This window comes from Tenebrio molitor, chromosome 6, assembly GCF_963966145.1.
Source record: "Tenebrio molitor chromosome 6, icTenMoli1.1, whole genome shotgun sequence".
Lineage (NCBI taxonomy): Eukaryota > Metazoa > Arthropoda > Insecta > Coleoptera > Tenebrionidae > Tenebrio > Tenebrio molitor.
The window spans coordinates 15,228,281-15,249,851 of NC_091051.1; the positions used below are offsets into that span (position 1 = coordinate 15,228,281).

The window sequence follows — 21,571 nt, forward strand, 5'->3', positions numbered from 1 at the left end:
TTGTATAAAAAATGTTTTAAACATATTTGCACCAGTTTTTAAATTTTATTTAATAAAACATATATGTATTATTTTACACAGCAGAACTTGAATGTTTGACAAGAATTCATCACTTATTACATAATAAATAAGCTATGTACAGTCATGTTATTGGAAATAGGTTTATGTATTTGTATATGATATAACCAACCATGAAATAATGAAATAAAATAAAAATATAGGATAAACAGCCAACACTTTCCTACCAGGCTTTTGACTGTCTCCAAGGAATACCATTGATGCTGAAACCATGAATTAAGAAAAACTAAATACAATTATTCCAGTTTGAATTACCGTAAGTAGCCCAAGCAAATCCCACCATGGAAACTGTAAACCTTAGGAAGAACAATAGATTTGTTTGTTCAAAAAGTAAGATCACTCTACAAACTATCAAAGCTATAGTGGTAGGTAACAAACAATATCCCAAAACACAAATGCTTTGAAAGAAAGATCTGAAAGCAAATATTTACAAAATGTACTGAGTCAATGATTGCTTACATTACATATTGCCACCTAATAATTTTGAATTTAATGTAACTACCATTGAGCCTATCCAGACAATGACAAATACTTCAGCAAACTCAGGACCACCATCATTTGAACTACCTGCTGTGCTTGAGCCTTGCAAAATCCTAAATACATGGTCAATCAAACTTTTAGATAAATATATTATTTATACTTACCTAGCCATAAATGTGCACAACATTAAAGGTCCCCATAGGTCCCCTGAAAGTACCATTTTAACTTTTAATTGATACTAAATAAAAATACTTACATTCTTTCAGTAAAGTCTTTTTCTCTTTTGGGAATAAAACATGTGCAAACTTAATTCCAACAGCTTTCACATCTCGTAACTATCAAGAACAACAAATGTTACTGTAAGCAACAGATTTATTGTGAACTTACTATAGTGTCTCTAATTGGCTCATCTAAGGTATTAAATTCTGGTCGGCCTATGTTCTGTGTATTTTTGTTAGTTGGAATGGACATTTCCCCCTCAACAAAACCCCCCACATCATCAAACATCTAAAAAAATTAAATGGTTAAAACAAAGCACTCAATTTATGCTGGAGTACCTCTAGTTTTGTGTCGTTCATTGTAAAGTTCTTAATACTGTCTCTAAAATTATCTTATTTTCAATTTCGATTCCTTTCTGTTTACAAATGTGAGGTACGTCATCTGCATGTCATCTGTCAACGTATGCAATTATATACAGCGAGCTGTTTTACCGATAAAGAGGCATAGAGAAACAGCGCCAACTAGTCGACTTTTGATGAACAAATTGAGGCATAAGATAATTCAAAATTAGTGCAAAGTTGTTATTAGAATGCGAATTGCATCTAGTCGGGTGCATTTGTATTGAAACAAGGAATATAAATTTGATAGTTTATTACTGAAATTAAGTATAATTAAGAGTTCGATTTGATTTATTTGATGCGCCAAAAAATTACGAGCGACTCGTTTTTCTATCGGCGCACTCTATTTTGATAATTAGTATGCGTTTTGGTCGCAAGGGGCCACTGCTTTGACCACATTTCACCACATTTCTTGTTGAAGAGGGAAACCTGTGAGGGAAACTTTCTAAACTCAAAGGAAAATATATTTTGCTTTATAAAATGCATCTAGAGCATGTAATGGTTGCAAAAATTGTGAACTTTCTTCCGATATGGAGACATAAACACAATGGGCAATTTGCAGCGTGTGATTGTCTCAAGACATGACATGTTTATATATAGACGTACAAATAAAATCTATTTTATTCTGCCTTCTGGTAACACTCCGCGTTTTACTCTACCACCACCATGTGGTATTATTTGTGTTTTATACTTATTTTCCAAACGTTCAAGTGCGAAGAAGTTGCAACGTTTCAAAATGAAACTGTGTCCGATGTTTCTAATTTTAAGAACAAATCAATCGAACAAAACAACACAGTTGAATTGCAGAGAATAACTCAGCCTTCCGATCAGAGTCAACACATCGAAAGAGCTTTGACTTCAGTTTCGAGAAATTCGTCGTCGGACAGAGTAAAATCGGAATTTAAGCCGAGCCCACATCTGGAAACTTACTACGAGTTTAACAAGTTTCCGGTCCCACCAGCATTACCAGAAGCCAAACACTTTCCACACTTCAATTTCGGTGAATACCCTTTTCAATCGCCGGACAACAGTTTCACCACCGAACAACCTTGGACTTCTCGGATCAAATTTCCAACAACACAAAGCGTACCAACCACAAAAGACCGACCTTACTCGTTCTACAACTACGAAAAGACTTCCACAGGGAAGTCCTACAATTTGCCGTCGAAGTCTGACAGTTTCGTGGGTCAACCGCTCGACAAGATCCCGACAATCGACAGCTGGAACAACTTCATGAACCACCACAAGAAGCAAGAGTTGATTCAGAAGAACCAAGAGTTGATTCAGAAGAACCAATTTGATTTTACTGCCCCCGTCGAACGACCGGAACACAGCGGTGTGACAGAAGGCGGCGCTCTTAAAAGTACTTTGGACCTGGGGGCCATCGACAAGCCCCCTCAGCACGATTTACACGGAAACCCTTGGAAAAAGATAATCAAGTTTTTAACAGCTTTCATCCCTATCGGTCTGCTTATCAGCGCCCTGACGCCCACCGTGATCACAGTCCAATCGATGAACGGCACGTAAGTAATTTCACGTCGACTTAACTCTTTGTAATTGTCCAAACTTCAGACAAGCCAGGTCCAGAGCTGAAAATTCGAGAAACCACCCCTCGAACAAATTAATTTCCTCGCTTAATTACTTTAACTCGATCGGATGTGAGGATCGGATTTTGTGCGAGCTGGTCCTCAGCGCTAGCGCCACTCAAAACGCGGAACAACACGTGGAGAATCTCTTGAACACTTTTACGCAAGAGTAAGTATGCTGGATGCTTGTTGGATCTGATGTGCTCGAATCTGTGTGGTTTAGGGGAAAAGCTGTCGAGAGAGCGGAAGAAATGAGGAGGATTTTGGAAGCGGTCAAGAAGCAAGACTGTCGACCCATTATCTGTAAAAACATCAAAGAAAAAACGTAAATGATTTGGGTTGAGTGAAGAAATCCGCATACACAGCTAATTGTAGTTTTGTTACGTTTTCTTTAATGTTTATGGTCAAAAGATTGACTGCGTATGATCGCATGTTGCAAGCCATCGCCAGAAAAGGCATCATCATGCAAGTTTACCATTAATGTTTTCGATATTATACACTTTGTTTTCTAGCCATGTAGTGTTACTTAATTCGATGTACAGTTACCATTTTGCGACGAGAAAAATTACCTGTCATGGACTTGTAAGATTATATTAGAATTATCTTCGACACTTTTTTTCATTTTTAACCAAACCCGTCTGAACACCATCGAACAGATGATGTGATCATCAACAAAACAAACCCAGCAAGAGAAAATAAAGCAAACACTTTTTGCGGATTCATATTTTCTGGTTTGGTAGCTTGGTGGCACATTTAGGGGCCTACGTAACTAGAGTACGATCATACTTCTGTTAAATATTATGTATTAGTTACAACACTCAAGTAGAGTTTTAATGTAACGTTTTTATTACTCAACAATAGTTAATTAAGGATTGTGTTATGATAAGTGGTAGGAATTAGGTGAGGTATTGTTATTCAAAAATAAGTTGTCTATTAAAATGTTCTGTTCTGATTCGGTGGCAAAGCGTGGTCTAATAATATCGCAATTTGGCAAAATTTGCCACTACCGCCATTAAAAAGCTCATCCGTGCATAACAAAGATGCAATAATTGCGTAGAAAGTGACCACATGTCCTCGAAAGTAAAAAAATTAAATGTGATAAAGTAGGTAGGTATTCATCATCAGCACACTAACAACTTTCGTGACATTCCTACGAATAAGCTATACTTTACTCAACTGACCGCATCAACAGTACTCCTTCTCACTTTGTAATTTTTCTTAAATGGTTAAGAAATTTTTCCCGCCGCCAGTACGCAAATTTCTAAATGTGAAACGCGATGAAATCGACGCACATGTTTTCGTGCGCAAAGATGACCCACCGTAAACCTTTTTATTGTACAATTATGCGATGATGAATGATGCTGAATTTCGAATAATGAAGGAGTAATTTCGTACAGGGGAAAACACATGCTGGTGAATTTTTTAGCGATGTCAACGTTTGATGGTGCCGACACGCTCGTTAAATACGTACACGTCCGTTTTAATTTGAATCTGTAGTTTTTGCGCGTGGGGTACTAATAAAATATTAATCGAGGATTATTTTTTAATTGGGTAAATAAGCGCTTCTGCATGTGCCGGGGACTTTGCAGCGTTTAATTAGTGAGTCAAGTGCTAACAAACGCCAATTAATTACACAAACCTGTCAAACTTTCCTTTTTACATCCTGAATAAAAAAGAAATTTTTTATTAGTGCTCGTAGTTTATCGAAATCAAGGGTAAGGTCACGTGCGATTTTACATAACTTGTTAAAAAAACAATGTTTCAGGTCGTGGCATTTTTGTTTTAAACAGAAAAGGAGATTTTCATCTTCAATGAGTCACCACGGTTCTCACCTCGTTTGTTCTTGGCTTATCCCAACACTGGCTTCAAAATTTGTTTAAGCTCTCTTCCCACAAAAATCGACACACTTAGCTTATTTTACAAATACTAACGCTTCCGGTTTTACGGAAAATGACACCATCCTTTTAATTTCAAACAAAACTTATAAATAATTTGCTAATCCTCTAGGTATTTATTGTAAAGTGCAACTTTCATAAAAAAATATGTATTTACTAATTACGAGCAATAAAAAATTCACAACAATTTTACGTAGTTTTCTTTGTACTCTGGAATTGCAATAGTATTAGTATACCACAATACCACCAAGCGGAAAATTTGAACGATCATGGTACATTAGCTTCCTGAGCACATTTGTTATTATCTCAATTATAATTTTTAATTTTGATATTAATTTTATTAATTGAACGCTTTTCTTGTCCTCCGTCATTTACTTTTAACTACATTCCCGTCCACGTTGGTCGTAAATATTCCTAATCAAGTAATCATATACAGGTTATATACAGGCTGTATCCGAAATACGTGTGTTAATTTTAACCAGTGGAAGAACTCGCCAATTTATGAAACTTTTCTCTATAACATTTTGCAAAATTCCCAAAAGCTTTCCAAGATTTGTTTTTGCTTACCAAACGAGTGGTTTTGTGTGATTAACTGGTTTCAATTTTTTTGTAACCATGAAAATTTAAATTTTTTCTATAACAATGTAGGTAACTCTTTTGACAAGACTGCGACAGAAAATGTTCGCCCTTTAAGCTCGTGCCAACTCTCATGACGCAGAAACCAAAATGTGTACCGAAGCGGCTGTACTATTCGAATTAAAAACATCGGACCATTTTGTATTTTGTCATACTTTACAGATTTCTGTTGTGATCTAATTTATGTTGATATTTATTTAGCGACAGGTCCCTAGATATTGTCGGGGATTCTAATCCAAACGTTGGACAGTGTAAAATGCAAATTTGCGGTCACCATGAAAATTCTAACCTGTTTTTACGTTTCACTGATCAAAAGTGAGCTCCGCCTTCGCGCAGTTTTTGTCAAGGTCATCGATCATGACAGTTGGTACAAGCTGTACCCATAGGCGGGTATACATACATCTTGATGGCTAATTTATTCCAAAGTTTAAATCAATTTGTAACGCTTTTTCGTAAAAAATTCAAATAGAAAAAACGTTTCATTTAACAAGCTTTGCTACGTGTTAAAATTAATACACACATTTTAGATACACCCTGTATAACCTGTATTTCAAGGTATCAACACTAGTATACTGTTGAGGAAGACCAAAAATTAATTGAGGAAGACCAGAATGTATTTTAATTAATTAATTTTATGCTACAAAATAGGACGAAATTTTATGGTTTTCGTGATATAAAAAAATGGAAATTAGTTTTATTCGTCTAATAATTTCTTTGACATTTCATTTACTTAGTCCGACTATCAAAAAGATTAAATTACTTGAGTTGATTATCTTTTTAATTATTTTTATTACTCTAATGGTGACATTTCATGTCAATTACTTTCGTATTCAAGCTGTTTTATGTCTGTAATAAATTTTTATAACTATAACCGTCAGAGAGAAAATCTGCTGGAAGAAAAGAAACGCAATTGTTAACATTAATATAATTATGGAACAATAATAATTTCTCTTCTCTTGAAGATTTCGTGTTTTTTTTTTGTCAATTTTTTTCTGAGACTATACTCCCGAATTGTAATTCCGAAATAAAGTGAGTCTAAAATCACCCATTAGCTGCGACTATAAAAACCCAAATAAATACAAAAAATTATAGCAACAAAAGTAATAGTACTTATTCATGACAATTTTGAAAAATTGTTAGGTTGGATTTTACACAAACATATCGGTATTTATTGGGTTTTTATTTATTATTTTTAAATCTAAATTGTTTAATAAAGTTTTTTTTTGTTCGACACTGTCAGAATTTGAGAATTTTCTCCTGCGTGAACGGATTTTGATAAATGTCACAACTTGTCAAAACGAAACGTCAAGCTAATTTTAAAGATTTTAAGCGATTTGGAGCCTTTAAGGGGCTCGTCGAACATAAAAACGTATTCAACTCGTTCGTGTGTAAATTGGTCACTTCTGAGAAAAAAAGGCCCAATTTACACACGAACTCATTAAATAATACTAATAATAGTAATTTATTATACGAGTTTTATAAGACACTATTTTGTCGCACGCGTTTTTCAGAGCACGAAGAGCGCAGCGAGTGTGTTATAGGTACAAAATAGAAAAACTACTATTTATTTAAAAAAAAAATGTTTACAATAATGATGTTTGAGAAATCGCAACAATTCTCCTGTCATTATCAACAGCCCGGGTAGCTCAGTCGGTAGAGCATTGGACTTTTAATCCAAGGGTCCAGGGTTCAAGTCCCTGCTCGGGCGGCTAACTTTTTTTTTTCCTAAATTAAAATTATTCTGACACATCTTATTTTTCATACTCATTTATTATTCTAAATTTATACTACACAATTTTTATCACATACATGATTAAATAATCGACTTTTAATTACGTTGTTCCTTCATTTTGTCCTGATTCGAGTCTTCTCGTTTTAGTTTTTTTCCATTTGATAGAATTAGTTGTGTGTGGCCATCCAGTGGGCCAGGAAAGTTACAGCCTATCCCACATTTTGCAAATAATTAAATTCAGCTAGTTACCTAGTTCCATACGACAATAAAAATGCAAATGCACCCAGTATTAGAATTTCAAAACCGAAATGGGTAATAACTAACGTCACATATTCCTGTCCTGATCATCTCGATTCAAATGCGCCGCGATTAAAATTTATCAATGCAAATGAAAATATTTATTATAGAAAGTTAAGCGTTTAAGCGCGACAATGGCTGGTTCAAAGATAAACGAAACAACAATGACTAACCTAGTTATCCTTTAAGTTTAATTGTCCACCAATTAAGAAAAAAAATTCAATTTCTGCATGGTGTTAACGTGCTATTAGAGCAGCGCAGCGGTGTGCAGATGTTAACCGCAAGTAGGACGATCAAACGCCACCAGCCAGCTTTTACTTTCAAAAAAAGAACAATACAAGAATGGGCAGAGAAGCCGACTCCGGAGCACAATCTGATGCTTACCGGAGTGTTTCGGGTCAATTATCACTGCGATCAGCGTAATTGTCCCCGTTTGGACGATTTTTGAGAGATAACGCGTAGGAGAGTGCGTGAGATGGGAAGATGAACGCCCATCCTTCGCCGTAAGGTCACTACCACGTGGTAATAAATTAGCAGAGACACTCCTTCGGTAAAGGTTAGGAGCAGCCTCTCCTGGCGTTTGTTATGTGGCTAAAAATTGCGCTTCCGGCTCGATCGACTTTTCTTGATTGTTTATGATAATTGGGCCCGTGTAATATCTGGAGTCCGGTTCCTCTGGAGGAAATTCGGGTTACAAAATAAATGTCCAAACTGAGCGCTTTGTTGATGACAACTGGGTTAATAAGCAGATTCACAATTCGGAGGCAACCGAGTGGAATTCCTCTAATTTTGTCGAGTTCCGTCCAGCGGTCATAGCTCATCTGAAATTCTTCGGTCAACAACTCCACCGGTCGAATTGATAGAGACAACGCTTTTGGCACCTACTCCAAGACATAATTGGAACAATTTGCGACCGAAGTGGAGTGTGCAACGTGTGCAGCATTATTTAGAACGCGTACTTGGATGAATTACGGACGTTGTACACCAAGAGTCGATAAAAAATTAAGTGAAATTCTATGTTCACGTAGGTATTTACTTTCTACTGTCACTCCAGAGCGGATCAGCAATGACAAAAGTGACGATTTTAGGATGGAACTGGCTCGACACGCAACAAAGTAGTAAAAGTGGAATTTGCAAAAAATAAGTCTTCCGGTTAGCCTCCAGAAAATTAAAATCGTATTATGCGGAAGAAGGCTGGGAGAAGAGGGTCAGTGCCTTCGACGAGCGCGACTTGACAACTATCAAAATATGATTTGACACAGATTAGAGGAATATCTTAATTATTTTGGAAAAAACCGCCGTCCTAATGAATCTCGTCGACGTCGCTCTATAAATAAAACGCGAAATTGATTATTGGCTGAACCAATTAAAAGTGTCGCCGAAGGGAAGGTAATCAATAAGTCGGATGGAATCTGAAATAATTTATTTATAAATTGGCATCAACAAGCGACTTTTTGTCGGTGGCAGCACGACTCGCTAATCTCATTAAGCTTGTCAACGTCAGTGGAGAAAAAGCGCAGCTTTCTGAAAGGCATCGTGTGGGTCTCGATTAACCCATATCGAGATGAGCTCGTAGTCAAGGTAAATTCTTCGAGCGCACGGTAAACACTCCCATGGTAGATGTCACGGTCAATCCGTGGATAATAACTATGAAAACACTACCTCTCTTGACGGTTTTGCAAGAGAACTCCTCTCCATTGTGATAATCGTGACCGGGGCAGCATGTGCTATATGTCAACTTCGCCTCTTTGTCTCGACGCAAATGTCAATTAGCCGTTTCCCACAGGTAAATCTCGAGATTTGCGTGGTCAATTATCGCCCCTGCGACGTTTGAAAGCAACGCGAGGAAGTAAAGGAAAGCAACGAGTTAGGAGAGGTGCGGATGGCAAATGTGGGTCGGCCATCGACAGCAGGTGGAAAGTGGCTGATATCAAAGTTTCATTGAGTAATTTGTACGGGAGTGCAGACGACAACCGGTGCAGTCGAATGCTGGAAACCCTAGTGATCGCGCGTCCTCTTCAGTGCTAGTGCTCCACGTTATTTTTGGTGATTTATTCCCTAGGAGGATTACCGAAATGGAGCTGCTCAAGGTAATCCCAGATAACAATTTTTTTTATAGTCCCACACGCCGATTTTCCTACGCTAAAAAGGAAAGTCGACCGGATTTTTTCGAAAAATGTTTTGACGCCCGTAGCGGTTTCTGGAGTTATCGAGAGTGTGCAGGCGGTGCGTTCTCGATGCGGCAATTAATTGATATCGAAGCCGCAATTATTTCTTTAATCTTGAAAGGAAGCGTGACAATGATGATAATTTAATTGAAGAATATGATCGGAAGTTGTAATCTGTATCTCTCAACTTTGATAGGCGTGCATTTACATTCAATTACAAACAATGCAATTAAGTGTCGCCACCGAAGAAGGAAAATCAAGTGCATTGTGAATAAAATGATTGTAATGTTAATTGTGTGAATTGTCAAAATAGGACAGTAGAATGCACACATTCAGAGATGATAGAAATGTGCAAGCATTTTTATTGCAGACAATTATTTACCTTGGACTGTATATTTTTGGTTTTTATCTGTAAAGGAAATAAGCAATAAAAATAAAACAAAAATTAAAAAAAACGGGACGGACAAATTGACGTTTACTTTGTATGCAGTTAGTAAATAGGAAAGTCTTTCTTCTAACGATTATAAAAAATTGCAAATTTTTAGAGCTGCTCCAGTTTTCTTCGGTGCAAAATAATCTTTCCTTGACGCAAAGCTCGGATATTTGCATATTCTAGATTTATTGCACTTATTTTATGTGCGTTGTATTGAACAAAACGAGGCTAACACACAGTTTTTGCATATCTAAATAACACTTGTAGTCCATGTATAGAGGAAACGATTCTTAAAAGGACACCCTACATAGATCAGATTAAAAAATTAAATCTGTTGAAATACTTCCTGCATACTTTAATTTTGTTGTATTGTCGCTTTTGCATTATTTAAGAAATCAAACGGAATTTTATTGTCAAATAATTAGTGAGTATGTTTTATTATTAGCAAATAATCAGTAGCAATATCCTGAGTGCACGTCAAGTGTATAGACCACAATTATCGACAGTTTGATTGTTTGATATGCAAGGGAAATATTTTGGTAGACTAAAAATTAAGACTCAGAAAAGTACGTTTCTGAATACGAAAATACATTACATTGTTAATATTTTTTCTGTAATTTGTCGGCTTGTTTTAAAAATTTTAGTTCAATCAGAACATTCCCCGATTTGAATTTCAGTCAATAACAAGCTCTTGACAACAAATATTCATGAACTAGTGCACAAATTATCGCTGAAATTTGCTCATCATTGGTTAAAATTCAAATGCAGCAAATTGTCCGCTTTGGTGGTACGATTATCATCGACGATATCTACGAGTAAAACCGGATTGCAGATTAACCGAGCGGGAGGGACGAGTTGAACGTGCTGCTCCGGTTTCACGAGTCATATCATGGAGTATTAGTCATATCACAAATGAGGAACATTTAAACTGTCTTTGCTTTTTGATAACTGAATTTTTGCTTCTTTATATCAGCGGCGTCCCCTCAACGATTAGTACACCTTTTTTAGATTAGCTTTCAACCACGTTGGAAAGAGATCATGTGACCCAAGAATTACATTCTCTAGAAAAAATAATCTTCATTTCTCCATACAAATGTATCGTGCGTTCAAATGAACACCATTTGGAACAGTGTAAAGTTTGGATTTCCCGCCGTTTGACACGAATTATATTTGTTTATGTTTAATCGGTACTTAATTGAATATTCTATTTTTAATGTAAATCATTGCAAAGAAAAAAAAACAAAAAGATTTTTTGTTTATAAATTTTAGGTTAGCTGTCAACATGCTCTAATTACAAATGTCAATTTACACTTTAAAAAAGCAAAACAAATGATGGTTTCCACTTTCCAACGCCTTCCCAATGCAGAATTTCATTTGAACGCCCGATACAGCTTTTCTACATTTTCAGAAATATAAATTCCAAATTTTCAGAATACATAATTTTCTTTTCATTTTCTTCACTCATTTCTTTTTAACTGTAACATTTGGTTTTGTAAAACCATGTGACAAACCTTGAGCATAGAATTGCTGTGTCATTTCGTAACAAAACTGTAACCTAGAGAATACAACGTTTCTGCAATGGCCTTATTTAGTCTACCAAGCCGGCAAACCTAAGAAAATTCCTCAGTTACTGCTCCAGTATGAATTTTCCAAAAGATCAAAATTTTTAAATATATGTTAATTTGAGCATCTTAATTAACTGTACTACATACAGTGCGTTCGTAAAGATCGGAATAAATTCAATAAAACTGTAAGTATTAATTTCTGAGAAAAATCCTCGAAGAGGTCAACTTTATTTTTTAAAAACGCATATTCTTCAGTACTTTTCTTATGTTAACAACTTTTCATCTCTTAAGTATGACGTCATCAATATTTTTTTTAAATCACAACCCCCACTTTTTTCTTCTTTTTCTGATAGACCTTCGCACTACCTAAATGATGAGCAAAAAAATTGGTACGTTACATAACAATTTTTTTGAGAAAATGTTTGTCTATGGGTTTAGTTAAAATCGAACGTTTATTTTAATAGAACAAACAATTTAGAACATTTGCGGCAGAGAATTCGCGCTGAAATGGAACAAATAAGCCCTGACATTATTGAGCGCAGTGTACAAAGTGTCGGTAAGTGCTAAATGGTTGGCGGGAGGCAGTTTCAACATTGCGTTGAATTAAATTAAATTTTTGAAGTAAAATTTGTCATTTTCTCAAAAAAATTGTTAATTAAGGTATGATTTTTTTTTCATTCATCGTTTAGGTAGTGGGAAGGCCTATCAGAAAAAGATGAAAAAAGTGGGGGTTGTCATTTGAAAAAAATCTGTCAACACAAGTAAAGTATTGAAGAATATGTACTTTCTAAAAACAAAGTTGACCTCTTCGAGGATTTTTCTCAGAAATTAATACTTACAGTTTTATTGAATTTATTCCGAAATTTACGAACACACTGTATATTGTTGCAATAACGCTAATTATCATTATTGTTGTGCATCTTATGAACCAAGACCTTGCAAAAGTCCACGTCAGTTTTTTTGTAAATCCAAGACTGGTTAATTGTTCTTTATCGTTGTTGCAACCTTCTGATCCGAGCGTCGTTAAACACATCGCTAAACCTGAATGCAGAAAACTGGAGGTTTTTAAGAGTCTTTACGGTGTGTAATCGTTCGTAAAATTTGCGGGTCTTCGTCAAGACATTAGCCTTTCAGCTCTCTATACCACTATAATATACAGATGGCCCATTATAAGCCTGTAAGTATTACACTATCAAAATTTGACGCGCTCGCAGAAGCTATTATTTTCCTGTGTATAAAACGTTAGTGCTAAATCATTAAAAACGGAGCCGAATTAAGGTCAGGTGGTTCTATTCTCTGTCTGGGTTACCCATATTCGAACCAAATTATTAAAATCGCCAATAAATTATCTTCTCTCGAGAGCAGCACCGCTATCATTAGCATTGTATTTCGTATCAATCCCGTAAATTAGCATTCAGATTATGCACGTTGATTAGAATCGCTTCACGTTGCTTAGTCACATTCCGCACTTTTATCTTTCTCTTCGCGTTATATAAAATCCGTTTCGGTGAGTTCAAGGTACACTTTGAAAAAGCGAAGCAAACACAACATGTTCCCACATGTGACGTGGTGAATTCTTTGCTCCAAATCCAATGTAGGTTGGTATTAATGGTTGATAATTTAATCGGTCCACGGCAGATACCTACAAAATTTATCAGCACGCACTTGGTAATAATTGCATTGTTAGAAAAATCGTCGAATTTGTGCGACCCAATTTTTTCCGAATTTTACTTTCTCATTAAGATTCTCGTTGCATTTTCTGTGGCGCACGATTTTTATATTCATGTCGCCAAAACACGACGGAAGCTTCTTTAACCCTTAGTCAAACAACTCCAGCTAATTGCGAATTCCTTAACGCACGTATTGACACAATAATTGCTATTCTCGGAACCCCTTCAATTTAAGCAAACACCGCTAGTACAATGCCAACTGTAAAATTTCTCCTCAAGATTGTTTTAAAATAGTTGCTCGCAACGCAATTAAAAAAACCGATGTACAGGTGAAAGTAGGTGATGAGACGAAGTTATTGACTCCGAAGACTTTCTTCCACCTATACACCGGAGATGACTTATATCTCCACATTGTTACGTGTTACGTTACGACACACTTCCTATCCACAGGTGCTCCTGCTGTTGTCCGTCAGCGCGACGATGAGGGCTGCGGAACCGGAGAAGCCACCCCCGACAATCACCAGAACAGAAATCAAAGTCTCCAGGAGTCTGAACCCCGAAGACATGCAAACGTTGAACGTGATGACCAAAGACGGGAATGTGGCGCAGCTCATCGTGAAGAGACGCGACAGAAAAACTGAAACCGCCAGCGAGGATGCCAACAGAAAAAGTGGTCAGTTCTCGAGGGCAATTTACACGAACTGGATCCCAGTCTCGTCGTTTTATTACCACCCCAATATCATCAGACTGGATACGATCGCGTTGGTGAGGAACTCCACACAAGAGAAGAGGCCGAATGTCGTCGACAGTGACAGGTAAGTGGTCTCAGATTTGTTAGTTGCAAAACTGAGAGCACCGTTACAGAATTCCTAACGTGCCAAAACCCGTCACCATCCGATCTGGGGACATCTACGTCAAAGGTAACGACAAGAAGAGGGCCAGATCTGTCGTGCAGGTGGACCAAGATGGTATCCCTGTCATCCACGGGGTCCGAGTTCCTGATGATGAGTCCGATCGACAAACGTGGAGAAACGCTCGAGTCATCAATGGCGAGTTGGTGCCTTACGAAGAAGGCTACAAGCCACCAGCGGCTGTTCCTATTGGCCAACTGATCTACGCTAATCAGGCCAAGGATGATCAAGACTTGAGAAGCATCGGACCTTTCACGAAGCAAGACAATTACAAGAGCGAGGAGATGCAGAGCAGTTCGTTTGGTCCTTTCACAGTCAAGGATAATCTGCCGGGTGAGAAACCCAAACAAAACGAGGACTACGTGAGGTTCAACAGCCAATCCGGAATCGGTCCTTTTACCAAAGCTGACAACGCTAAAATCACAAACTCGAAGCTGATTGATTACATCAAAGAAATCAATGCCAAGGAAAGTAAGAGAGATTATTTCGCGAGGAGGCGGTACAGGTCGTACGATGAAAATACACAAATGCAGAGGAGGATGTTGCAATATCCTGGACAACCTTCGTATCCTAATTCGTTGTTGTACACACCTTCCAGTGCGAAATTGAGTCCTGTCACGTTTAACGAAGGAGTGAGGACTCCTGTCTTGCAATACGCTCACCCAGAGCTGGGAGTCCAACCGGCTAAGGCCACCCCCGAAGAAGACGAGATGGTGCAGTACAAGGACAACCAGTACGAAGTGGACAGTGGGCGTCAGTCGCAGTACTACGACAACAACAACGTCAACAGTGTGGACTACTACAGAAAAGACGTGACCAACTACCCCTACAACACCTACTACATCAAGCCCAAACCTGAGCAACCCTTCTGGATCCGGATCACGGAAAGCATCAAAGACAACGTCCAGAACGGGTTCGCTAGGATGCAACAGCTAACCCGTCCCGTGTTCGAGCCTTTGGTCGAAGCCACCCACAAAATCTCGCACAACTTGGGCTTCTCCAAAGAACCCCACGCCCAAGACAAAGTCGGTTTGATCGCTCCGATGGGCAGTTCCGTTATTTTACCGGCTTTGGGGTTGGTGGCTGGGGGTGCAGCTTTGGGTCTAGGTGCCGCCGCGGTCGGCCGCTTCTTGAACCCCAACGACATGAGGAGCTTCCGCGGTGTTAACCCCAACGATATCGTCGTGATAATGGAAGAACCCCCGACGCAAGAGCAAGAGGAGCACAAGAGGTTCAGGAGGAACGTCGAGGACGAGTTTTACATGCAGCAGTTGGTGGCGAACGTGGAGAAGGACAAGAGCTTCAACCACCTCTCAGCGCCTCACTTTTGGTCGGACACCCCTTGCGCCAAGCGCCTGTTCTGCGACGTCATGACTCGGCAAAACGACGACGAAGTGGTCTTGATGGAGAAGAAAATGGACAGTTTGATGGCATCGTAAGTATTGTTGTTAGTTACGCAACGTGCTCGCTGTTCCAATGCACTTGAGATTTGAATCCGGCGCAGAAGCGGCGCGTGTAGAAAGTAGTTTTTTTTTGTGTTTGGTTTCATTGAGGAGTCATGGTTAAACGCCGGTAAGTAGGACGGAGAAAGCTCCCGTCTTCATCTCGTAGTTCTCACCACACCCAAGTAATCTTCGATAATCAGAACAAATCACTGTTAGGCACCTTAGGGCACCACCGGACAATTGTTTGCCTTAAGGAAACACGTGACGGGGGCCCTCGGGCGCAGGAAATGTAACACCCAACAATGATTTATTCATAATGAGTCGCGCCCCAGGCCTCGACAATGCATTAATCAACGTTAGAAACGCACAAAGATCTTCTTATGTAAGTCCTTGTTGGGCATTTCCACCACAATCGAACAATGAAATCACTTACATAACCTACAAAATGTGTCAATAATCACGGCATTAATTGTAAAGTGAAGGCTAAATTGTTGCATTCTTGCCAAAGATGAGTCCGGACTGGAATGCCGATTAGCCTCGAGCTGAAAGTGGTTACTTTCACTCCGACCCAGACAATAAGGAGCCGACTAGTTCGACCCAAACGTTATGCCATCTCTTATACGATAATGACCCTACAATTGTCTCACTCCTCTACTTCTTTTTCCTGCTTCAGGGTGCATCCGGACGTGGCCAATCAAGTCTCGCACCACCTCCAAGAAGTGATGGACGCCGTGAAGATGCGCGACTGTTCGAAATTCTTCTGCGGCAGGAGGTACACTTTTCCGGCACCGGCAGCGTAATGACTCGTCCGAATGATCGCGTCAAACAAAATTGTTGCAATTATGATGTCGGCAAACCATGACAATCGTCCTAAAAATGTTGAAAATATTTATTTTGTTACTGTTAGTAGTTTCGTTCGAAACATTATATTAATGTTACCTTCAATACTTTGTAGTTTCGAGTTTAGGTAATTTGGAAAGTGTTAACTACAATATGCTGGCGACGCGGTCGTCTCGCTCTTTTGCCATAATTTTGTTCGTATGGTGTTAAATTTTTTAGTGGTACAGCACGCGCCAAAATCAGTGTTTTCCTAGCAGTTTGCAAGAATCGGGGCACTACAAGAGGCTGAGCAGTTATTTCACTTTGCAAACTGTATTGCCCATTTAGAGTTGAAGTGATAATAAATAATTTGTACATAGTCACCAAGCTTATCTTAATTTATAAATATGTCTATGTTAAGGAGTATTAAAACCTATGTTAACTATTCAAATAAAATTTATAAGCAAATTTGTGACTTTAATTAAACCCAAAACCTCTCTCATCCTTGTGTAGATATTTTAAGCCCGTGCTAAACGAAGGCAAAATAACCAACTTGCCTTAAATGTTAATGGTTATCAAGAGAATCAAAGGAATCAGTTTGTTTGGGAAACACTGAAAAATTTCAAATTTGGAGGGCAGTTTTGACGTACCTAAAATGTCAAATTTTGCTGATGCTCTTGGATTTCGAGAGGAATTTCTTCTTCTCCAACTAAAATGCAAATTTTTCGTTAGCGGCTAAGATCACGCTTATTCATTTCGAAACGCCCGAAATCGCGAAGATGCTGGACAACGTTTACAAATATTGGGAAATATTTCTTGAGGAAACTTTTCACCGCAGATTTGCCGTGCTAGTTGCTAGTTCTTGTCAAAATGACTTAAATTTGAATTAAATGATAACAAAAAAAGTCTACGATGATTTTTTTAACCCTTTTTTCATAAAATTCAGTGACTCCCAAACTTTTTTTGAAAAACTTGTAGCCCCTTTTTCTTGAAAAATATTAACATTTGTACAAGGTATTATTGGCTCAATCGTTACCAATTGTGGGGGTTCTATCACAGGTTGAAATATCTGCACAACCTTCAAAGTCACTCTGTATAAATCAAAATATTTTTCCAATAAAGAAAGTGAACACAAGCCTGCCTACGGTAGATTTATTAAACATATCGGGTAAACAAAACCGTGCTGCTAGAGAAAGCTCTCCCACAGAAAAATGTTTTGGAAGTTACCAGTACTTACAAGTTCAGTAGTTCTTTGGAGCTGCCATTTTTTATTCACTTATCTTACACCAACGCTGTATTTCCTATTTACTTCAATATTCTTTTTGTTTTAAAATGTTTTAAAATTTTTAACAAGTTTATCTTCTTAGTTTTCTCCATTACTACTTCGAATGTAGAGATAGATTATCTCATTTATGTTAACCCCTTATTGCTACAAGATTTTATAATTCCTTTTTCGTTGATCTTAAATAACGGGTGACTATTAAAATTTTCACTTGGAGTTGGCTTTGAACGAGTTTTTATTTTTTCTGTTACTTTAGACACACGCAAGAACGAACGACAAATGTCAGTCAGTACAATTGAAACATAACCAAATTAAGTCAGTGTCTAAGGTGCAACGGAAAACAAAGAATGATCCATAGCCAACCCTAAGTGAAAATTTTAATAGTCACCCGTTATTTATTATGTTTTGAGAAAAAAATACAATTTTTCGTTTGAAAATTTTCACTTATAATATCCCAAGTGCATTGATTATTTCCGGAAATTTTTTCGAATGCATTTCCAAAACGTATTAGTACGTTTTGGAAATGCATAAGAATAAAATTTCCGGCTATTAATCAATGCACGAGGGCATATTTGGTAAGAAAATCGCAACGACACGGACATTATGCTTCTTAAATTATAAATTTATGACGAAAAAAATCAAGTTGTATAACAGAATTATCCTTGACAACGGAAAAAAATGAGATTTTTAATAAAAAAATGATTTTGATTGGGTGAAAAAATTTCCAATTATTAATTTCCTGTTGGGTTAGCTAGGTGCAAAAAATTTCCAGGAAATCTCGATATTATAGAAACGACACCGAATTCTGTTTTTCTATTGGCTATTTTTAAGTGTCATGCGATTTTCAGTAGAACATTCCGAGTGCATGTCATATAAATTTTCAACAATTTCTTAAAAAAATGTAAAACTCCCACAAAAATAAATTGCTGATATAGTCCGCTTAATCAATAATCGATTGTACTCGTACCTGCGGATTATTAAGGATGGGTACTCACCACTTTTACGGCAACCCTCGTTAAGCGGACAATAAATCACTCAAGGAATCAAAAGGTCATTTTAAAATATCCATAGACGGACTTTATGCGAAAATGTTAATACCGGGTGACTTTTCATGATTGAAATTATTTTTGTTCGATTGGCAACACATTTACGATTTTATGTTGGTGCACTACTTCACTGTCAAATTCAAATAAGGCAGTTCAAAAGTCAAAATAAATGAAATTGCTATTATTTATTTCTAGAATCTTAACCTAGAAAGCTAATCAACAGACAACTCTTGGACAAAATGACTAGGCGTACCAATTATTCGCGAGTGCCAACCCACTAAATTTGTCTGAATTATTAAAAGTCACCCGGTACACTTTTCTATAATATTTTTCATCTTTTTCTTTCTAAATATTTAATCCAATCAAATCATGGCCAGATTTGAGTTTCAACTTGTGACAAGCACTTGACAGTGATAATTCATACATCAGTGCAATTATCGATAATTGCACTAGTGCAGGAATTATCGACTGTAGAGCTTTTTTATCTTAAAATTTTCTGTTTTCAACGAAAGCTTGTTGCCTAGAAATTTGACGAGAAAAACTGTCGCGAGACGAAGGTCCAGTTTGACTTTATTAAAAGAGAAAATTATGTAGAGAATAAAAGTGCAAGTGCAATTTGACTAGACAATTTTGTGACGCTGGATTAAAAAACACAAAATCTTAGTTTTGACACTTTGACACTTCTCCTGCTTGATTATTAAATAGGAAAATATTATCTCATTAACGTTAATTAAGATTTAACAGCAATCTGTTATAAAATAAAAAAAAAATTGAAGAAAATTGCGTAATTCCTATCAAACAATTATTAAGAAACTTCTCATTCATTTTTCAATTTCTCTATTGATGGTTATCAAGTTCTGCCAAATTTTAATTTGTTTTTTTTTTGTCAGTACTGCACGTGCATCTAGCCGGTATCTTCAAAGGAATCTTTTTTACCGTTATTTCTTTTCCATTGGTCTTATTTTCTAGGTTACTCATTTAAATTTTCTTACAGCATTTGAATTTGCTGTATGAATATTTATTGAATTTCATTTTCTTTAACCTAATCTTGTGCTATTTACTTGCGTCGTTGCATGAGAATCTTTCTCAAAATTAAATTTCCTTCCACAAAAATATTTCTGTTTCTATTTTAATTTAATTGTCTATATTCTTAAAGAGTTTGTTGGGCAAATAAGAACAATTGAATCGTGATTTACATATTTTATTGGTTGGCCAACATTCAACTTTGATCTCGTTAAGATTAAGTTGCAGAATTAATTAAAAACAAATTTTGCTACGGGTTTAGAATAAATGCGATGTGGAGATAATACTGTAAATGAACACATCTTTTTTTAATCTGTCACACTCACATCCGCTTCGAACATTCTTGTCTTAATCCGGATTTCTGACTAAACCATTCGAACCAATTTAGTGCTATAAAAATCTCTAATTTAAGCAGATTCCCATTTACTTTTGCGAAGGCAGTTATTTGGCGCCAGCTCGCTTTTTTGTCAACACAACAGTTGTAGAGAGTCGTTTTGAAGTATTTTACATCCGCAAAAACTTTTTCCAGCCGCTTGTTTACATTCTACAAATCTAAAAATTTGTCCAGGTTGTTGACTCTCGTCATTACGATCGATCAAAAAATTAATGAGGTTGTTAGTGTCGAACGAGATTGCGCCTGCCAAAATCCGACTGATTTATTTATGTAAATGAGATGCATTAAAACCTATTAATATGACGTTACTGACCTAAAAAATCATATAGACTAGCACTCTCTAACGTTAAAACAATCATATATCAATCTAGAATCATTGTTTATCGTTTGAACCACATACAAATCTAGCGCAATCACCTCCTGCTAAACCGACGTCAGCCGCCTGCTCCACTTCCTGCAACACGTATTCGTAGCTCCTGTCAGGATCGACCGAGAGCATCTTCGTCGCTTTTAGCAGCATGTCACCTGCTGAGACGTACTTCTTGGCTTGTTGCGGCTGCTGGCACGCCACATTTTGCAAACACCCGTTATCACCAGGTGAACCTAAAAACAAAACGATCGAGAATCATTTTACAATTTTTTATACAATTCCACTTATTCACTTAAATCATTAAATAATTTAGCCAACGTTACCGGTCAGGTAGCTCAAAAAGAGCAGGACTTCGTCCTCGGTGAGAATTTGTTCTTCGCCGTCGTTGCTTCGGGCGAGTCCACCCTTCCAGGTACCCGTCCCTAGCGATCCTGCGGCGAAAATCAGAGCTTTCAGCAGGACTAAAACCAGCAGGTTGGTCAAGTTGAGCGAGACCACTTGCGAACCACCGGCTGCGGTGGTGCCGTAGCCACGCGACATCAGACTTCCTGCGATGTTGCTCAGGAAGCTTTTAGCGTCCAAACCCCTGAAATTCAGAATTGAAAGGTGTCTGAAATGTGAATTTGTGGCTCACCTGGCGATGTCGTTTTCGCTTTCGACGGCCGCACCTGAGGTGATTTTCAGGAAAACTCCTGAGCAGAGGATCAGGACGACGATCTTGTAGTTCATGTTTGCTGCTGGGGATCCGGCTGACGAGTGCGGAGTAAATATATTATTTATTTGTTTATATAACCACAACTGCAATTTTGTTATAGAAATCTCGGTGTCATTCTATTGTTGTTTGTCAAACGCTATTGTTTATGCTCCATGTCTTGAACAAACTGTCTTGTTTTATACACTTACCGTAGAAATCGTTAGAAAATGTCTTTCCATTTTTTTGCGCATTGTTTCCATGTTTGTTTTAAGTATTGTTTTGATGGAAATCGTTTGCGGTGATATTCTTACGTAAGTGTTCAAGCTCTTCCGTTTTGAATAAAAAACCTGAGGAAATGCTCCGCTAGACGAAAACAATTCTTGTAAATTATGAAGACAAAGAAAAAAGTAAAAATATTCGTGAAAAGAAA

General features: G+C 37.4%; 4 protein-coding genes and 1 non-coding gene across 6 annotated transcripts; 3 read left to right on the top strand and 2 right to left on the bottom strand.

Annotated features, from left to right (window-relative positions):
* Nucleotides 1–25: 25 nt before the first annotated feature.
* On the bottom strand, nt 26–1,275 carry LOC138132579 (protein YIPF6). Its single transcript, XM_069050136.1, has 7 exons — nt 1,116–1,275; nt 946–1,065; nt 815–893; nt 723–765; nt 543–671; nt 334–491; nt 26–281 (listed from the first exon to the last, which is right to left on the bottom strand). The coding sequence occupies exons 1-7, from the start codon at nt 1,134–1,136 to the stop codon at nt 163–165; spliced, it is 669 nt and encodes a 222-aa protein (XP_068906237.1). The 5' UTR covers nt 1,137–1,275; the 3' UTR covers nt 26–162.
* Nucleotides 1,276–1,772: 497 nt separating this feature from the next.
* LOC138134037 (uncharacterized) lies at nt 1,773–3,370 on the top strand. The gene is made up of 3 exons (XM_069052098.1): nt 1,773–2,698; nt 2,748–2,930; nt 2,985–3,370. The coding sequence occupies exons 1-3, from the start codon at nt 1,842–1,844 to the stop codon at nt 3,088–3,090; spliced, it is 1,146 nt and encodes a 381-aa protein (XP_068908199.1). The 5' UTR covers nt 1,773–1,841; the 3' UTR covers nt 3,091–3,370.
* A 3,557-nt stretch (nt 3,371–6,927) lies between these two features.
* Nucleotides 6,928–7,000, top strand: TRNAK-UUU (transfer RNA lysine (anticodon UUU)). Its single transcript has one exon. It is a non-coding gene; the product is annotated as a tRNA-Lys (tRNA).
* A 2,122-nt stretch (nt 7,001–9,122) lies between these two features.
* LOC138132581 (uncharacterized) lies at nt 9,123–16,800 on the top strand. 2 transcript variants are annotated; one of them, XM_069050140.1, is made up of 4 exons: nt 9,123–9,411; nt 13,608–13,972; nt 14,022–15,503; nt 16,187–16,800. In XM_069050140.1, exons 1-4 carry the CDS (start codon nt 9,397–9,399, stop codon nt 16,311–16,313), a joined length of 1,989 nt encoding a protein of 662 aa, XP_068906241.1. In that variant the 5' UTR covers nt 9,123–9,396; the 3' UTR covers nt 16,314–16,800. The 2 variants fall into 2 exon arrangements, with proteins under 2 accessions (XP_068906241.1, XP_068906240.1); XM_069050139.1 differs by lacking the exon at nt 9,123–9,411 and adding an exon at nt 12,518–12,664.
* Nucleotides 16,801–19,845: 3,045 nt separating this feature from the next.
* Nucleotides 19,846–21,235, bottom strand: LOC138133525 (uncharacterized). The gene is made up of 3 exons (XM_069051467.1): nt 21,082–21,235; nt 20,771–21,033; nt 19,846–20,680 (listed from the first exon to the last, which is right to left on the bottom strand). Exons 1-3 carry the CDS (start codon nt 21,174–21,176, stop codon nt 20,451–20,453), a joined length of 588 nt encoding a protein of 195 aa, XP_068907568.1. The 5' UTR covers nt 21,177–21,235; the 3' UTR covers nt 19,846–20,450.
* Between the last annotated feature and the right edge of the window lie 336 nt (nt 21,236–21,571).